Consider the following 18,759-nt stretch of genomic DNA (forward strand, 5'->3'; position numbering starts at 1 on the left):
CAGCATAAGGCCCTCATATACTTGAGAAAGTGGGATATCTACAACAGAATAGAGGCATTCGTACTGTCTAATGGCTATAGGTCTGCACTTGTAACTCTTCTGGGCAAGGTATGGCATTACAAGAAGAAAGAAATTATCATTAGGAAAGGTTTCCTCACATTTGTTATACATGATGTTGGGCATAGAATTAACTCATCCTACTGGGAAGAACCAGGCTAAATGGTTGGATAGAGCATAAATAAGGCCAATACTCTTCTTCAATAGACCAGTATTGCTTTCTTCTCATGTATATCCTTTCTCTAACCATTAATACTATAAACACAGCATTTGAGATCATGGGACTCTAGAAAATTCATATGGCTTATAGACATATAGGAGGGATCATACTGGGCAGCACAGTTAGTCTGGCATATGAGATTTGGATGGGTTGCCTTTTAGTTTGCCTTTTAGCTTGCAACTGGGAAAAATGCTTTGTCTTATTTTTACACCAAGGCATTCTTTGCCTTGATGTCTTTTACTCTGGGTATTGATAGTGGTATTAAGGGTGAGAGAAAACGTGTGATCAGAGATACTCAAGGCTATTGTGGTTTCAGAATGGCTGTGCTGTAAAAGACTGTTTTGTTGATGGTAAGAAGTAAATTGGAAGTAGTTTCTGGGCATGAGTACCATGGTAGAATACACATAACTGTAAAGGAAGAGGGAGCAAAGAGGATTAAATATTGTTATCTTAGACCAGCCATTCTCAACCTTTTGTCCATGGAGATATGCCTGAAATTTCTTTTCAGGCTTTGAGGCATACCGGGAATGATGTCAGTTGGTCATGCCTCCATGCCACAATCCTGGAAGTGACATATCACCTAGAATTCACATACACACAAATCCTGGTGAACTCCAAATTCTTTTCTTTTTTTAAACCCTCTTTTAAAGAAGCTCTCTGAGCCAGACCCCTCTTGCCGCCACCCAACAACCAACTCCTCCCCCACCAAATGATACCGCAACCCACCCACTCCAGCCTCAGGGAAGGACTCAACCAGTTCATCTCCAGCTGCTACCAATAACACTGGTTGATAAAGTGGTAGGTGTCTCAGCTGGTAAAGGTTTCAACGGCTGAGGCTTCTTGCCTTTCACCTCCTCCAGGCCCATCATTGGCCACCAGTGGCACACCGATTGAGAATTCCTACCTTAAATATTGGACTTAGTTGTATGTAATCACAACACATCAAACACTATGTTTATTTTCAATTTCAGGGAGCTGCACTGAAATACTTGCCTACTATTGTGAATGACGTGAAACTTGTGTTTGATCCAAAAGAACTTAGGTAAGTGTTACCTATATAAAAAAGAGCCTAAAAATTATGGTTCTTAGCTTTGCTCTTATTTTATAATAATATTCCATTTCATTTTTTTAAATATTCATGGAGAATATATATTTCATTGCTTCAGTTGAAATTTGGCACCTAAGATTAACTATATTCATGTTATATATTAGAGAAGTTCCTAAAAGCATATAGAACGCACATATATCACTTTTAGAGTAGATATTTTCCCCAGACAAATGTTTTTGACCTCAGTAGATTATACAGTGAGATGTCAAATATCATAAGTTATTGGGGCTTTAGGATCTTAATAGTTATTCTTATTTTTATAGTATAATGCATCTTAGTTATGAATATATTTTTCATTACAAATATTCTGATCTTTGTTTATTCTCTGAATTGATACCAAAATAGTGGTGGTATTTCTTTTTAAATAGAATAGTCATGAAAGAATAATATTTTCCTGCTTTCTCTCTGGAAATGTTTATATAGTTATTAGCATATAAATCTAAAACTTGTTAAAAGCAAAGAAGAGCACATCAGAGTAATCACGACACTTCTCTGAGATCTGGTTTAAAAGATTTCTGTCATGCATTGGAACAAGATAATGTGGGACAACTCTTCAAAAACTTTAAATCCATAAGAGGTGCAGATATCTATCTGTGTGTGTGTGTGTGTGTGTCTCTTGCGTGTCTAGGTGTGTCTCACAGCAGGAGGCATAGCAGGTAATTAGGACTGGTTTGTAGGAGGAAAGGAAGGCTGGTGTGCAGTTTTGGGCAGCTCGCTCTCTCCCTCTGTCGTGGCAGAGGCGGCTCTCTCTGTGTCTCTTTCAGCAGCTTTGGGCAGCTCTTTCTGTGTGTCTCTCTGCCTCCCTTGTAGCAGGAGCGATAGGAGGGAATGAGGGCTCGTATTTAGTCTGGCAGGGCTCTGTGTGTCTCTCTCTGTCTGTGGTGCATCTGAGAGGAACATGGCTAGCATCCAGGGAGGGAGGGTGGGAGCTATAGGGGCAGAGCCAATCAGGGTGCAGCCAGCATTGCGCCCGCCGGTGCAATGATGCTCATGCCTCACCTCCCTCGTGGCATGGCGCTGGCTGCGGAGGGAGAGAACAGCTGCTTTGGGCTCTGAAGCACCCAACCAAGTTATCTCATAGCTCCTGTGCCTGGGAGTGGACGGAACCTATATGCCTACTCCCATCTTAAACCACCAACTGTCTCTCCTACCCTCAGTCCTCCTCAAGCCTGTCTGTTATCACAGGTGTTTATATCACTTCCAGTGAAATGGAACTTCCAGGGGGGCATGGAAGGCCAGTTGACATCACTTCCGGGGCTCCTTGAAGCCTGAAAATTATTTCAGGGGCTCCTCCATGTTCAAAAGGTTGAAAAAGGCTGGGCTAGAAGGATATGGACTCTTCTTGTTAGATCATTTTCTACATAGCTGGTTATGAAGGAGTTGAGGCATAAAAACAGGGTATCTCCAGAATAAGCTTCATAGTGTAAAAAGAGACATCACTGCTAAAGTTATGTTTGCACAAGTAGGGGTCCTGTTATTTTACAAGCTGTTCAGACTTGTTATCCCGTATTAACTATCTTGCTTCTAGGATTTTAAAGGCATGCTGACATTGTTGCTTAAAATTCTCTAGTAACATCAGAGAATTCCAGCAAGTTAGGAGGATTAGAGAATCTTTTCCAGCTGGGTACCTTGATAGTCTAGCATTCTTTCCACTCATTTTAGATAAACATTAATTTAACCTTTCTTCAATGTAAACAAATTTGATATTATAGTAAGTTAAATAGTGGTATTTCCCACATAAATGATTGATGGCATATTCAGTTTCCATACTAAGTGAATTAGGTGAGAGCAAAATATTGTCACTGTACTTTGAATTAAGTATTGCAGACCAGAGGAATTCTAGGATAAGCAGACAAGTTAAGATTGCATGGAATTGGAAACATTTATTAATGAGTTTTTAATTTTGTTTAACAAAGACTCTTACATATACTCATATATATTCTTCATTCAAAGGTCAAAAACCTTTAATACAAATCTCTAGCTCTTTTGTTGTTGCACACACCTAAAAAACTGTCTGTTCCTTTTTTCCCTTCCTTTTTACTAGCAAACTATTTACGGATTTTATACTGAACGTTCAAGTGGGCCGTCTCACGATTCAGAAGCTGTACTGTTTGATTGAAATAGTTCACAGTGACCTTTTCACACAGCATGGTAAGGAAAAATCAAAGAATCTTTAAAGAATCATTAAATTGTCACACTATTTGTTATCTGCCAGTCTTTGTCAATGTGAGCAGAGGCTCACTGCAGATAGTATTGGGGCTTGTAGCCAATGAAAAGGTACATAGTTCTAGTGAAAAAGTAATTCAGAATATTGTATTAATTTTGGGAACTTGGGTTTGGAAAAAGATGACTTCAGGAGTAATACCACATGTATACTGATATTTATTTAAACCCTTTAAATCCTACTTTTAGCACAAAGTACCCCCAGGATAGCTTACAAAATGGGAAAAAAATATTTTATAATAAAAATATTTTTAAAAATTGTACTATGCTAGAAACTCAGAAGCTCCATAGTTAGTCTCATATATATTGGTTCTTATCCTTTTTTAGACAGAGTACCTGTACATTAAGAGCCTCTTGTGGCGCAGAGTGGTAAGGCAGCAGACATGCAGTCTGAAGCTCTGTCCATGAGGCAGGGAGTTCAATCCCAGCAGCTGGCTCAAGGTTGACTTAGCCTTCCATTCTTCCAAGGTCGGTAAAATGAGTACCCAGCTTGCTGGGGGGTAAACGGTAATGACTGGGGAAGGCACTGGCAAACCACCCCGTATTGAGTCTGCTAAGAAAATGCTAGAGGGCGTCACCCAAGGGTCAGACATGACTCGGTGCTTGCACAGAAGATACCTTTACCTTTACCTGTACATTCCTTAATATGCTTTTTAAAGTTTCTATATCCTTCCTCCAATTCTTGAGGGATGTCTATCCCCAGTGTGACTGTTTTTAGTGAAACTGTAGTATCATTTGTTCAGGAGCAATATAATTTCCTCTTCCTTTTTGGGTTGTAAGTAGCCTCTTTCATTTCCTTGTTTGATTGCCATCTGCCCCGCCCCACTTCTTTAGAAACTGATGGGTCAAGCAATTGTTCATCCCCTTGGGATGTTTGGTTTTATTACATAAGTCAAGTACCTAGGTAACAAATTATTCCTATTATCTTCTGAACAACAGTGGATGGTTGGTTCAGGTCTCATTCCCACAAATGCTCAATGGTGTTGTCAGGGCCAGACTTTGGAGAGAAATTTCAAAGCCTCAGCTCACAGACTCAAGGAAAAAGCTTATTTGAAACCTATAATGTTAAAAACAAACAAACAAAAAAGACTTTCCCCAAAGGCCTCACTTGTATGTTCACAACCCAGATCTCATTGTCTCTGTGATAACTTCATTGCCTTACATAAAGAAAAAAGAACAATTTGAATGGGGGTGGTAGGGGGGTCAGTGCTAAAGCAGTAGTTGATTTGGCCTTTGAACACCAGTGAACTAGTTTGAAAGTGATAAGCATTGGGGTGAGTTTCAGAGGACACTTAATTCCACCCCCCAGCTCTGTTTTTTTTACTTTGGATACTTTGCAAATGAACATCTAGCTGAAGCCAACTCATATGGCAGTGGTAATTTAATATCCCCCTTAAAGTTCATTAAAATGTATTAATTTGTATGTGCCAGCAAAATAAATACCTGAAGTTATGCTTATTCATGAGGCCTGCAGGGCTTATACGTGAATAGAAGATTTTCTGCTGTTAATGGTAGGTGTGAGCTACATAGCTGTATAGAGCAGGAGAAGAACAATGATTCAGGAGGAGGAAAATGTAGGGCGATATGCCTTAAGTTTTGCAAACGTGCATGCAGTATGGATCACTCCACAGACATTGACAAAGTGTCCTAGCTTTTAAAGTCAAATGTTTTGTGCTTTTCCAAATCTCCAAAGATTGATCTGTGCAAGGTAACAATCTGGAAATTTTCCTAAATGTACAGAGATTATTTCACCAGCATGTAGCTAAAACATTTAAGTCTATTAATACTTTTCCCCCCTCTCATAGGACCATAATCAAATGTTAATACTAAACAAATGTGACACTTGAAAATTATACATATCAAACAAAGGGATATGTTGGGTCACAATAAAATATTTGACTTGTAAATATAAAGTCAGCAATCAAAAATATGCATATCTATCAACAGCCAAATATTATTAGTCTGCAGGGTTCCCATATTTATTACTGTGAATGTCCTATGAACCAGAAACACCTAAATGATCAAGGGCATCCTGTTTTCCTCTTGCCAAGTAATGAATGCCTGAACTGGCACACTTGTTTTTTTCTGCTAACTGGAATCCCATGAAATGCTTTATTTCCTATTAGGAATCCGACATCCTGGGAAGCACAAAACATACTTTGCGAGTTAAGATGTAATTGCAAGTGCATTCATTAACTTACCATTGATACAACAACAGACAATGGCTTGCCACCTGAGTTTAAAAAATTAAATCTTAGGCTATCTTTGGGGGAATGTTGAAAATGTCATTAGTTGTAAACAATAACCTCAGGTTACCCTCCTCAACATGATATCTGTTTTTAAAAAACAAAGCAAAAACAAAACCACAGCTGATTATCTTCTGTCCTGGATAAAAAGTGGTGTAGATCTCATCCCCATCTTACTACTCTACTGAGTAAATTTTATTTAAACATTTATATAAGTATTTTAAAAAATAAACTTTGGAAAAACATTGGAGGAAGCTTATTTTCAAAGGCTGGATCCATTCCAGTCTTTTGATTCTCAACCTGCCATTTTGTGTATTGAGAAACTGCAAGCAACACACTGTTTAGCATTACTAACAAGTATTTAAAAATTTATTGGTTTTGGCATTGCTATTTGTATTAAATTTGATTAAATTGCTTAAGATCAGTATTTCCACTGTTACTGGGGGGGAAAAGACAAGAAAAATGCTCATGGTATTATAGATTATTTTGGCATTTGTAAGTTGAGTGCCCACACTTCCCAAAAGACTTGCACAAAATTAGCAGTGTAATTGAGGAGGATCATGGAATCCAGTATTAATGTGTTAGATACTATTGGATATTGGACCCCATGCCATCTGAAAATGTCTAATATGTGGTTCTGATATATAGCAGTCAAGTCTCCATTGTTGAAATGATACCATTTCTATTAATTTTCATTCATTTCTTTGCTTCATTTATACTGTCTTTCCCGGCCAATGAGAACCCCAAGTGGCTTACTGAAGTCACAACTTGGTCTTCAGAGCTTTCACAATCATGTGCACATTACAGGTCCCTTGGATTCAGTATGAACTTACATTGATAAGGGGAAATGTAAAGTGCAAGCATGAGCACATAGGTATCTTTATTTTTTAATTTTGGGTTTATGTAAATACTGCAGTATAATAACTAGCCTACATTTTTAGGTTTCAAGCATTTCTAAATATCATTTCAAGCATGAAATAATAAATAGGGGTTGTGTTTTCCATTGCTAGAAATTCCTTGCCCATAAAGCATTGTAGAACATACGCCATTAATACAAGCTCTTGCTGTTTTAATTTTCATTAAAAGTGTTAATTGGTTTAAGCACTCTCTAATGTCAAAGAAATTGTTAATCAAACTCTTCTTTTCAGAATACAGTGTTTTAAAAGGGCTTTAAATGCAGCGATTCACCAACTTACATGGATCTTTGTTTAAGTGAAACAGTTTTGCTTTGGCTGATGCTTTGCAGAGCATCTGTTTAAAAAAGATTAATACTTTATTCTAACACATGCTCACCTGACATTAATCATTGTGGGTTAGGGCTGGGTAACAGAGGATGAACAGATGTTGAAGTATTGTTGCCCACGATTATAGTCTCATACTTATGAGCTATCTTCAGCCTTCGGGGTTGTGAACAAGAGCCCAATCCTACAGACAATAGATTTTTTCCAAGGTCACTCATTAATCAGTGTTGGGAAGTGCATGTGACAGGAGTTTGATGCTGTTTAACATTTACTCTTCTGCTCAATTTGCTTATCACTATGTTCTGATAACGAAGGCAGGAAAAAAAGAATGTGCACACAAAATTTAAAACAGCTTCTTTTTAAAAGGTATGTTATTGACCAAATAGCATAGACAGACAATTCCTGAATTGTTGGTACTGTTATCGGTCTGAACTGTAGTTAATGGGCTCTCCACAAAGTTTGACATGTGCAGAAAGTGAATTCCATAATTGAAAACTGCAAAAAGAAAACATTGGATTCAAAGGACCATGAATGGAACCCCACTTGTAGAACTTTCCCCCCAGCAGGTTGTACTCCTTGAAATAGTGCTGCCATAGGTTTGGTGCACCCACCAACCCAGGAGCAATGGTGGATTTGGTGATGATAGTGGAAGTCTGTGGTAGGGAGGAGAATGGGAGCCTCTACGGGGAAGGGGGAACTGGTGTCTCCCATCCAGCAGATTGACAAGGATTATATTAATCCATTCTGGAGTATAGAAGGTCTGAGTTAAGCATGATAGTCCACCAGTTCTGGACAGTTGGTTTACATAACAATAAAGTAGGTTGTTCATATATTCTATATTGTTTCCAGTCCAGTAGCAATTAGTCAAATTTATTTGAGTAGCTAAAGGCCAGTGCAGAATATATTTTAAAAAGTGTCCAAGTTATAAAAAATGGTACAGTGATAAAAACTTGAAAAAGGAAAGTGAAGAAAAGAAAAACTAGAAACACAATAACCATTCATACACAGTTGGCGAACAGTTACTATACTAAATATTACCTATTCTTGAGATTTCAAAGTAATAGCTCTCTTTAAAATCTCCTTAGCTGGCTAACTGATCAAGTCCTTTAGAACCTTAGAGACCAACAATGTTTAGATCCCTTAGTCACATCTCTGAATGCAGCTTTGACTCCTGAAAGGTTATACTTCAAAAATCTTGTTGGTCTCGAATGAGTTACTAGACTTGAATCTAGCTGCTCTTCTGTGGACCAACATGGGTATCTTTTGAAAGCATCTCACGAATTGTTGATATCCCTTTATTCAAAAATAAATCTTTTAACCCACACCTTAATTCCTCCTTTTCTTAAATATGCAGACTGCAGAGAGATTTTGCTGCCAATGATGACAGATCAGCTGAAGTATCATCTGGAAAGGCAGGAGGACTTGGAAGCCTGTTGCCAATTGCTCAGTAACATCCTAGAAGTCCTTTACAGAAAAGATGTGGTAAGAAACTTGGGTACATACTTAACTTTGCAGTATTGAAAATATTTGGAATAAACATGAATTAACATGAAGCTGCAGCATAGCAGGCTGAGCGAGTACAATCAGTTTACCATCCAATTTGGGAGGGGTATGCAATGAAAAATTAGATTGTGATGCCAATGTTCATCTTCATTTTTACCAATTCGCTTTAACAGGAGACCTTGAACTGGGGTCTCTGGTGATGGGACCCAGAATAGTAACTGTTGATGCCACTATGGTAGCTGGCAAAACAGAGTGCTGCCAGTCTCTTGTCCAATACAATTGAATGCCACCCTTTTGACTTAAAGAAGTCAAAAGGGTAGCATTGCAGAGATCAGTTCCATATTGGCCTGGTTTTTCATTTTGAACAACTGACTAAGCACCTTTCAGACTTATCTCTACTTACCTGTTGAGAGCCCTGCTGAGATTGCCGTCTGTTTACTTCCCAGGGTCATTAAGTACCTGGTTGATACTTGCTTGACTTCAGGCTTCTAGCTTTAATAAGCTTACATTTCTAAGAGGAATCAACCTGGCATAGCATAGATGGGTTTAAAGGGGATTAGGCAGATTTATGGAGGAGAGGTCCATCAATGACTTCTGTCCACCGATTAACGGAAACCTTGAGATCCAGACCCTCTCAGTAGCAGAGCTAGGATCAGAAAGACTCCGCCTCTTTGTTCTCTTTGTTGACCATGCAGGGCAACTGGATAGCTGCTATGGTAATTGGGATGCTGGACTAGGTGTTGCAATGTTTCCCGAAACAGTGCCTGTGGGCATTATTGTGCTGCCCCCCACCTCCGAGTTCTTAGGAAGTAGATGGGACCATTTCCTATCAGAGCTTCCCTGTAGACTATTGTTTTTTAAAGACATTTTTAAAGAAGTTATTTGAACAGCAGCAATCCTGTGGGAATATGTAAGCCTCTATCTACTTTATCCATTTCCTCCTGCTGCCCATGTGGTACGGGAACCCTTTCCTCCCGTGTACAAGCTGGTCAGAACATTCTAGTCCTGGATGCTTGTTACTGCCAGAGATGGGAAAACACTGTCCCCCTAGAATCCTGCTGGTCCCAGGATCCACAACTTCCAGGAAAGAGAAGATTTTACTTTTCCCTATCCAAGCCCGTGGGGTTGTTCTTTCCCAGGGGAAGAACTGCTGGGAATGGGAATGCGCCCTTCTCTCTGCTCTACAATGGTGCTGGGCTGCTGCTGCTCTGCAAAGTACAAGAGAAGAATTTTTCTCCAATGCAAGCTGGAGAATTTTTTAAACATATATTCTAAATAGAAAATGGTTTGTACTCAGAATTAAGCATAACAGTAACATTTTATTTGTCACAGAGACTGTAGGATATGTTGTGTAATTTAGATGCTTTTATATAACGTGTAGTTCTGTGTGTGTGTGTGAGAGAGAGACTGTCACTAACTGACTTCATTATTGCATTGTGTTTCTTTTGGCCCCATAGCCTCAATATACAAATTGATCAGTGATGCAAGGCACTCATACCCACTGGACTTGAGCTGTTATATGCCTCCAGGGGATTTTCTAAGTTTTAAGGGCTATTAAAATGGCTTGCTAGACTTTATTGAATTAGGATACTGCTGGTTTAAATGGACTTTTTTTGCATCTAAGATATATGACTTCTAGTGTCATCATTTGATAATGTCCTGCATGTTTGGTTAAAAGTGGCTTTGCTTAGTGCTGCCAACTACTTCATCTGCAGGATTTAATTTTCTTAAGGGAAAGTTGTTTGAGTTGTACCTGGGGCACTAGCAGTTATATTACAGTTTCATTCCTGCAGAGAGGAGCAAAGCTGAGGTGCTTCTGCTTAGGAAGGTGGCAGGATACCTACTGAGAAGACAAGAGCAATAAAGCAATACATTTGCTGAACAGAGAGATAGTTTTCAAGGTTACCACTTCCCAAGGAATACTTGGAAGTGAGCAAGAATATTATTGGTTAAATTATTCCTGATTTGGGATGGAGGAGCAGGATGGGAAGAAAAGTCAACTATAATACAGGAAAAGGAATCTAATATCTCTTTTCAGTAATGAAATATATGGGAGGCAGTGACCCTGGTTTTATGTTGCCTCTGCTGGAAATGCAATTACCATGTTCTATCAAGCTGGTAGAATATGTGGCTGAGTTGGACATGGATGTAAAGAGGATGAAATCTTTTTTTGCTTTTTTGGAGTATATTGAAAGGGCAGAAAATCTTTCTGTTGATTTCCACTGCAGTATGAGGGATGGATTTGAGGTTTGAGTTACATGTCTTCAGGAGAGGCCCATCAAGTCCAAGCATATAAAAAGACTGTCAAGGTGGAAAAACAAGTTTTAGAGGGGAACAGGTCATATTAATTGTGCCCAAACCCATTTACTAGTAAGTAGAATATCCCAAAGAGTAGCTGTCAATGGTATTTCATCAGATGGAAGGAAGGTGAGTAGTGGGGTGCCACAGGGCTCAGTACTGGAGCCAGTATTTTCAACATTTTTATCAGTGATATGCGGGGGTGCAGGGACTCCACATTAAATTTGCAGATGCTACTAATTTGGGGAAAGTAACAAAATCCTAGAAGATAAGAGATAAATGAAATCTGAACATACTTGTAAAATGGGCCAATGAGAACAAGATGCAATTCAATAAGGATAAGTACAGAGTTCTACATATAAGCCACAAAAATGAAAAGCATGTATACTGTATGGGAGATATACTTCTGGGTAGCAGTGTGTGTGAATGAGATCTTGAGGTACTTGTGGATTATAAGCTAAATAGGACCAGAGAGTGTGATACAACGGTAAAGAAGGCTGTATCAACAGAGGCATCACATCAAAATCACAAGATGTTGTAATCCCACTGTATACCACATGGTCAGACCAGACCTGGAGTACTGTGGAGCCCCACTTCAAAAAGGATGTGAACAAAATTGAAAGGGTTCAGAGGAGAGTTATGAGGATGATCCGAGGCCTGGGGACCAAGCCCTATGAGGAAAGACTGAGGGACTTGGGAATGTTCAGCCTGAAGAAGAGGAGGTTGGGAAGGGACATGTTTGCTGTCTAATATTTGAAAGGTTGTCATTTAGAGGAGGGCAGGGAGTGGTTCCTGTTGGCAGCAGAAGAGAGGACTAACAGCATTGGGTTTAAATCATGTGTACTGGCTAGATATTTGGAAAAAGTTTTCACAAAGTTGTTCAGCAGTGGAGTCTGCTACCTAAGGAGGTAGTGAGCTCCCCCTCATTGGCTGTCTTCAAGCAGAAGCTGGACAGATACTTATCAAGGATGCTGGTCCAGCATTGAGCATGCGGTTGGACTAGATGGCATGTATGGTCCCTTCCATATGTATGATGCTATTTATTTATTTAATTTATTTTTACATTTTATACCGCCCTCCCCTGAGGCTCAAGTTTCACAGGTATCCTCCAAACTGTTTAACATCTGCATGAAAATACTGGGAGAGGTTATGCAGGGATCACAGCATTTGGGACTAGAACATGGCAGGCTGAAGTGCTGCCCCCTGTACTTTGTGAAGTGCCAAAATGGCTGCCCCTGTGTCTGTTTTGGTGCATGAAAACATGAGGGGCAGGGGAACCAAGAGCAAACATGCCTGTGGCCTACTGGCTTTATAAAATCACTTAAAATGGTGGCAGCATCATAAAATCATAGAGTTGGAAGGTACCTCCAGTGTCATCTAGCCCAACCTCCTGCACAATGCAGTAAGTCACAACTACCTGCCCACCAACTCACAATCTGTTTAAATTAATAAAATCAGTATTTCTTTCAGATGACTGCCTAGTCTCTGCTTAAAAACTTCCAAAGGAGGAGAATTTACCACCTCCTGAGGAAGCCTGTTCTACTGGGGAACCGCTCTGTTAGGAACTTCTTCCGGATGTTTAGCTGAAAATGCTTTTGAATTAATTTTAACCCATTGGTTCTGGTCCGACCCTCTGCGGCAACAGAAAACAACTCTGCTCCATCTTCTATATGATAGCTGCTCAGGTATTTGAAGATGGTTATCATATCATATCACATCTTAGTTGTCTTCTCTCCAGGCTAAACAGACCAAGTTCCCTCAACCTTTCTTCATACGACTTGGTTCCCAACCCCTCACCAACTTTGTAGCCCTTCTCTGAACACCCTCAGGTTTCTCTACATCTTTCTTCAGTTGTAGTGAAGTACTGAACACAGTACTCCAGTTGATGTCTAACCAGGGCCGGGTAAGGTGGTAACATCACCTCATGTGATCTGGACACTATACTTCTTTTAATACAGCTCCAAATCCCATTTGCCTTTTTAGCTACCGAGTCACACTACTGACTCATGTTCAGCGAATTAGTCCCCCTCCCAGATCCTTTTCTCATGTTCAGAGAATAAGACGCCCCCAGATCCTTTTCATATGTGCTACTGTCCAACAAGTCTCACCCATCCTATAGTCATGCATTTGATTTTTCCTACCTAAATGCAGAACTTCACATTTTCCATTATTGAACATTTTATTCATTTTAGCCTAGTTTCCAGCCTGTCAAGATCATCTTGTACCCTGATTCTGTCTTCTGGTGTGTTTGCTACCCCTCCCAGTTTAGTATTGTCTGCAAATGTAATAAGCACTCCCTCTATTCCTTCATCCAAATCATTTATGAGTATGTTGTATAACACAGGGCCCAGGACAGATCCCTGTAGATTAGATTACATGTAGATTACATTACTGTAGTGTGCTTCATGTGGGAATGCTTTGACAACTGTTTGGAAGGTTCAGTTGGTCAGCCTGGAGAAAAGGAGGTTGAAAGGGGACATGATAGCCCTCTTTAAGTATTTGAAAGGGTGTCACTTGGAGGAGGGCAGGATGCTGTTTCCGTTGGCTGCAGAGGAGAGGACACGCAGTAATGGGTTTAAACTACAAGTACAATGATATAGGCTAGATATCAGGAAAAAAAATTCACAGAGTAATTCAGCAGTGGAATAGGCTGCCTAAGGAGGTGGTGAGCTCCTCCTCACTGGCAGTCTTCAAGCAAAGGTTGGATACACACTTTTCTTGGATGCTTTAGGATGCTTAGGGCGGATCCTGCATAGAGCAGGGGATTGGACTAGATGGCCTGTATGGCCCCTTCCAACTGATTCTATGATTCTATGTAAAGATAGAAGCTAGGTTATTGTTGGAAGCTTCTGTAGAAGAATCTGCACTGGGTGCCCATCTGTTTTCATTCCTAGTCCCTAAACGTCTTGGGACCAGAGTACTTGAAATATTGTTTCCATCCATGTTGTCCAACTTGCTGGTTAAGATCCTCTTCTCTATAGTCTGGTCTCTCTGACACACCTTTAGAGATGAGCTTGGTATTGACCAGAGATGAGGTATTTTGAGAGATGGTACTTGCCCTTTGGAATGCTCTACCCCATGATGCTAACCTGGTACCTTTCTTACTTTCACCAGGATAAAACATTCCTTTTTCACCTAAGCTTTTAATTAACATTTGTTTTATGGTCTGCTTCTGGGTCAAGAATCATTTTTATCCAGGTCGTTTTAGGTTACTCTGTTTTATGTGAAATGCCCTGACTTGTCCTAATGATGTTGGCCTGTTTTTTAGTGGCTTGTTTTAATGGCTTGGCTTTATTGTCTTAGTTGTAACCTGCCCTGAGCAGATCTCTAGAGAGGTGGCATAAGCATTTCCTAAGTAAAGAACTGCTGACTTTTCTTATGCATCCAGGTATATGGCCGATGGTGTTTTAACTAACTGTCTTTCGAACATGAGTTGTCTGGCAAAAATAAGAGTTCAAAACATGAGGTCCCCAGTTCTATTTGAGATGGCTTTCAGATGGTTACTATCAGCTTAGATAAAAGGTCAAGCTATTCATGTAGTCAGTTATGTGGGACTTATTTATTTAGATCATGTATATTCTACAGGCACTCTGGACAGCTTAATTTTTTTAATAACTACCAGTTTATGGCAAAGTGAATGGCAGCGAAACCATTTTTTTCCACAAAGAAAATTAATGTGCTGAGTCAAAATATATCCTTTCCCTCTCTAAAGTGCTGTGGAGGAATGAGGGGGTGGAGACCATGCTGATAGATGTCACCACCCTCAGGTAGTTCTGCTGCTGCTTTGACTGCTGCTTTTCTGGAGTATATCAGATATTAGTAACATCAAAAATAAGATATGGATGTCTTTCTCATACTGACTGTTCAGCCAGGTTAAAAATTCCAGATCTGTATAAAAAGACAATGGAGATAAGACAAGTGCTGATACCTTATAGAAGGAAAACTTGTGTTTGCTTTCCTTGACTTGTAATTTTTTTTCTTTCAGTACTGTTCAATGAGCCCACTCCACATTGGTTGCTCTTTACGATGGTACTTAAAAGTTTACATAGATTTCCCATGTGAAATATAACATCTGTAAGGAAGAATCTAAAGTACTTTCAAGGGGCAGAGGCTTCATTCTTAGATACATGAAGTGTTACACCCATTAGGGAGATAAATAATACACTTTATCTTTGCTTTCAGCAAAGAGCCAGCTTGGTGTAGTGGTTAGGAGTACCGACTTGGGTTTGATTCTCCGCTCCTTCTCCACATGCAGCCAGCTGGGTGGCCTTGGTCTCGCCACAGCACTGATAAAGCTGTTATGACGGAGCAGTAATATCAGGGCTCTCTCAGCCTCACCTACCTCACAGGGTGTCTGTTGTGGGGAGAGGAAAGGGAAGGCAACTGTAAGCCACTTTGAGACTCCTTCTGGTAGAGAAAATGACATATAACAACCAAATCTTCATCTTCTACTTTTGTCCTTTGTGTTTACTGTGTTTTCTCTGTGAATGCTGTACAGTGAATGCTGTAATCATCTGAACTTGCTTGACTTTCCCCCCCTATCCTTTAGTGCCTATTTCTGTGGCCATCACTATATCCTCTGGCAGCAAATTCCCCATTTTGGTCACTCGTCATGTAAAGAAGTATTTTGTTTTGTAATTTACTGCGCATGAACTTATTTGGATGTCACCGTTCTAGTGTTGTGTGGGAGGGCACTCTTTCTACCCGAAGCATCATTTTATAAACTTCTATCCTGTCTCCTTAGTTATATCTTTTCTAAACTGAAAACTCCGAGTCTGTTCAGCCTTTCTTTGTGGGAAAAGTGTTCCAACTCATCTTGGTTAGCATGTTCTGTCCCCCCACCCCAGCACTGATATCCTTTCATACTTGCTTGATTTCAGACTTCTAGCTTTGCCAAGATTACATTTCTAAGAGGAATCAAATTGACATAGTGATACAGTGACCAGAACTGCATTTGGTATTCCAAATGAGGCTGCACCTTAGATGTGTAAAGGAGCATTACAATATTGCAGGAAGTGTTCAAACAAGGAAGCAAGTCTGCCTAGCCTCTATGGGCTTCAGTTATCAGTAGCTCACTCCGACAGAAACCTAAGTGTGATCTTTGATGCTTCCATCTCTATAGAGGCACAGATCATGAAAGTAGCGTAGCACACTTTCTATCATCTATGCCAAGCCAAACTACTAATACCCTACTTGGCCCCAGAACGCATAGCTACAGTATCCATGTGATTAGATTTCTGCAACTCGCTCTGTGGAGGCCTACCCTTAACTTTGATCCAGAAACTGCAACTGGTCCAGAATGCCGTGGCCAGGATCCTCACAAATACAGCTGAAAGATTCCACATCCAACCTGCCCTCCAACAAGTGTACTGGCTCCTAGTTGAATTCTGGATCCGTTTTAAGGTCTTGGTAATCACCTTCAAGGCCACATGCGGTCTGGGCCCAGTGTATCTGAGAGACTGCCGTTCTGCTTATACCCCCCAAAGAGCTTTACGCTCCACCATCTCCAACTGGCTGGTGATCCCTAGCTCCAAAGAGGCATGTCGGGTCTCAACAAAGCCAGAGCTTCACTGTCCTAGCCCCCACCTGGTGGAACAAGCTCCCTGATGAGCGTTTCCAATTCACATGATGATCTATTTCTTTTAAAAAGTGATTTGATTTTTCAGCAGCACAATGTGGTTCATAAAAATATATGAAATTTCCTTAAAAAATAAGATTAAAGCTGTTAGGGCACTGATGTCTGATGAGAGTGAAGTATAAGTTTTTAAAAATAAATGGCAATCAGTACAGAAAAACCTAGACACTGAAGGGGTCTTGACTCATTTCTAATTTCAGCAGGTACTTTCTGTAGACATCTACTGTAAAGTAATTATACTGACAATTCAGAATACTTTTGCATAAGTGGGGAAGGAATACTGAATGATTTCCCCACTTTTTTCAGTTAAGATTTTTAGAAGGGCATAAGTTCAGTAGCTGGGACTTTTTCAGCTGGCATGGTTTTTTTGCTCAGACCAAAAACAAAAAAATAGAACTTTTGCTGCCCAATTGCAATGGATATGGAGCTTACATTTTCTGTTTTATTTATTGATTTCATACAGAAGTGTTCCTAGTTATATAATCAGGAGTTTATATGACAACTTATTTTCTGTGTGCTTGATGGATTGCTAAGTGATCAATGGTTGTATCTTTTGATATTCCTTAATTTTTTTGAGCCAGGCAAATAAAATATATCTAATCTGATTACAAGCTTACTGCTGGAAGTGGCTTAATTACTTTTGGTGATATCCACTGGTTTTATGTCTTGTCTTTAGGGACCAACACAGCGCCATGTACAGATTATTATGGAGAAACTACTGAGGACAGTAAATAGAACCGTCATCTCAATGGGACGTGATTCAGAACTCATAGTAAGTGTTTCTTGGCAAGAATCTAAAAATATTGTTGCCGTTTCCACTCATAAAGTGCATAAACAAACATAAACCTCTCCTAAAGAAATTTATACAGGGATATAGTCTCAAGTAAGTCTGCTTAATTTGTGGAAGGTTCTTTTGCAACATAATCTCATTGTATTGCACCCTAAAGTATAAAAGACAGAAGTAACAGAAGCCATAAACGTGGATTCTGTAACAAGTTCTGTGCATACCAGTCTCTGCTGTGGAACATGTTTTCTCTTCTGCTAAAACTTCTTTTTGCGCTGGATCGTTGTGATAGGCCCTTGTGCAAACAGAATTTTTAGCAGAAGAGCCCTCAGGGGCAGACTATTCGGTTTGCAAAAAAATCATTCACAGGATCCAAGCCTTTATGTATATTTTTAAAATTTACAGAGTAGAATTGAAGTAGAAATATTTTTTAAGAATGGATTAGTGGAACAACATATATGACTATTGTTTGTCAGAGACTTTTTAACTAATACACTTGGTTTGGCTTCACAGCTAGGTATTTTCCTTTGAGGCAGGTAAATTGTATCAAGCTGTGCAGCAACTGATAGTATTCCTATGGGTACTTGTTTTAACTGGTATTCACTGATTTTAAAAAGTTCATTTAAAATATTTCTATCTAAAATCATAGTTGTTTGCCTCACCTCTGTGGTATTTTCCATTAAATGTTGCTATTGACTCTTTTGAAGCTCATTTCATTTGTCAAATAAATTTGGTTATATGCTACATTTCCATCCTGATCACTAGACAGGTGATAAAGTTTTAATTGCCTGGAATGTCCATATGCATCATTAATGTATTTTGTGCAAGATATTGAAAGTGACCCTGACCTTAGGCAACTCTAATGAATGTTCATGACTTAATGCTAAGGCTTCCGACTTGATCTTGGTAAATACTATTTATAGCTGTGGCATTCTGACTATTGGTCCTGAATTACCTGAATTATGGTTCTAGGGAATATTCAATTCCTTAAATGCAGTATTCAAGGCATTTACCTCAGGGTCTCATCTAATGAAGATATTAGAATATAGTGGTGTATCTCAACCTTTTTACTGCTGAGAAATGCCTGAAATATTCTTCTGGCTTCAAGAAATCCTGGAAGTGATTTCAGCAGGCCACACCTTCATGCTATGCCTCTGGAAGTCACAGATCACCAGTAGCGACATCACCCAGATACTTCCTCTGGATGTGACATTACCAGGCCACTCCCATAGTACAGGAAGTGACATCACAGAAATATTTTCAGATGATTTGTGAACAGAACTATACCTGCATTCTGGGCTGGCTATCAGTTTGCTCTTCCTCACCAAAAGGAGCCTGCAGAAACAGGGACAGGGCAGGCCTGTGCTTCTCCGTCACCTCCAATCTCCAATGTCAGAAACAGGGCCTCAGTAGGTCTGTGCTGCTCTGGTGCCCTTTCCCCCCA

The 18,759-nt window shown here is 39.7% G+C and overlaps 1 protein-coding gene across 2 annotated transcripts in view; it reads left to right on the forward strand.

Moving 5' to 3' along the window:
- Positions 1 to 18,759, forward strand: part of DOCK1 (dedicator of cytokinesis 1) — a 474,081-nt gene that overhangs the window by 127,633 nt on the left and 327,689 nt on the right. For both annotated transcript variants that reach the window (XM_077350091.1, XM_077350092.1), the window contains exons 24-27: positions 1,249 to 1,319; positions 3,430 to 3,536; positions 8,450 to 8,577; positions 17,208 to 17,303. In XM_077350091.1, coding sequence (XP_077206206.1) covers positions 1,249 to 1,319; positions 3,430 to 3,536; positions 8,450 to 8,577; positions 17,208 to 17,303 — 402 coding nt within the window. The remainder of the gene's footprint in view (positions 1 to 1,248; positions 1,320 to 3,429; positions 3,537 to 8,449; positions 8,578 to 17,207; positions 17,304 to 18,759) is intronic.

This window comes from Paroedura picta, chromosome 8, assembly GCF_049243985.1.
Source record: "Paroedura picta isolate Pp20150507F chromosome 8, Ppicta_v3.0, whole genome shotgun sequence".
Taxonomy (NCBI): domain Eukaryota; kingdom Metazoa; phylum Chordata; class Lepidosauria; order Squamata; family Gekkonidae; genus Paroedura; species Paroedura picta.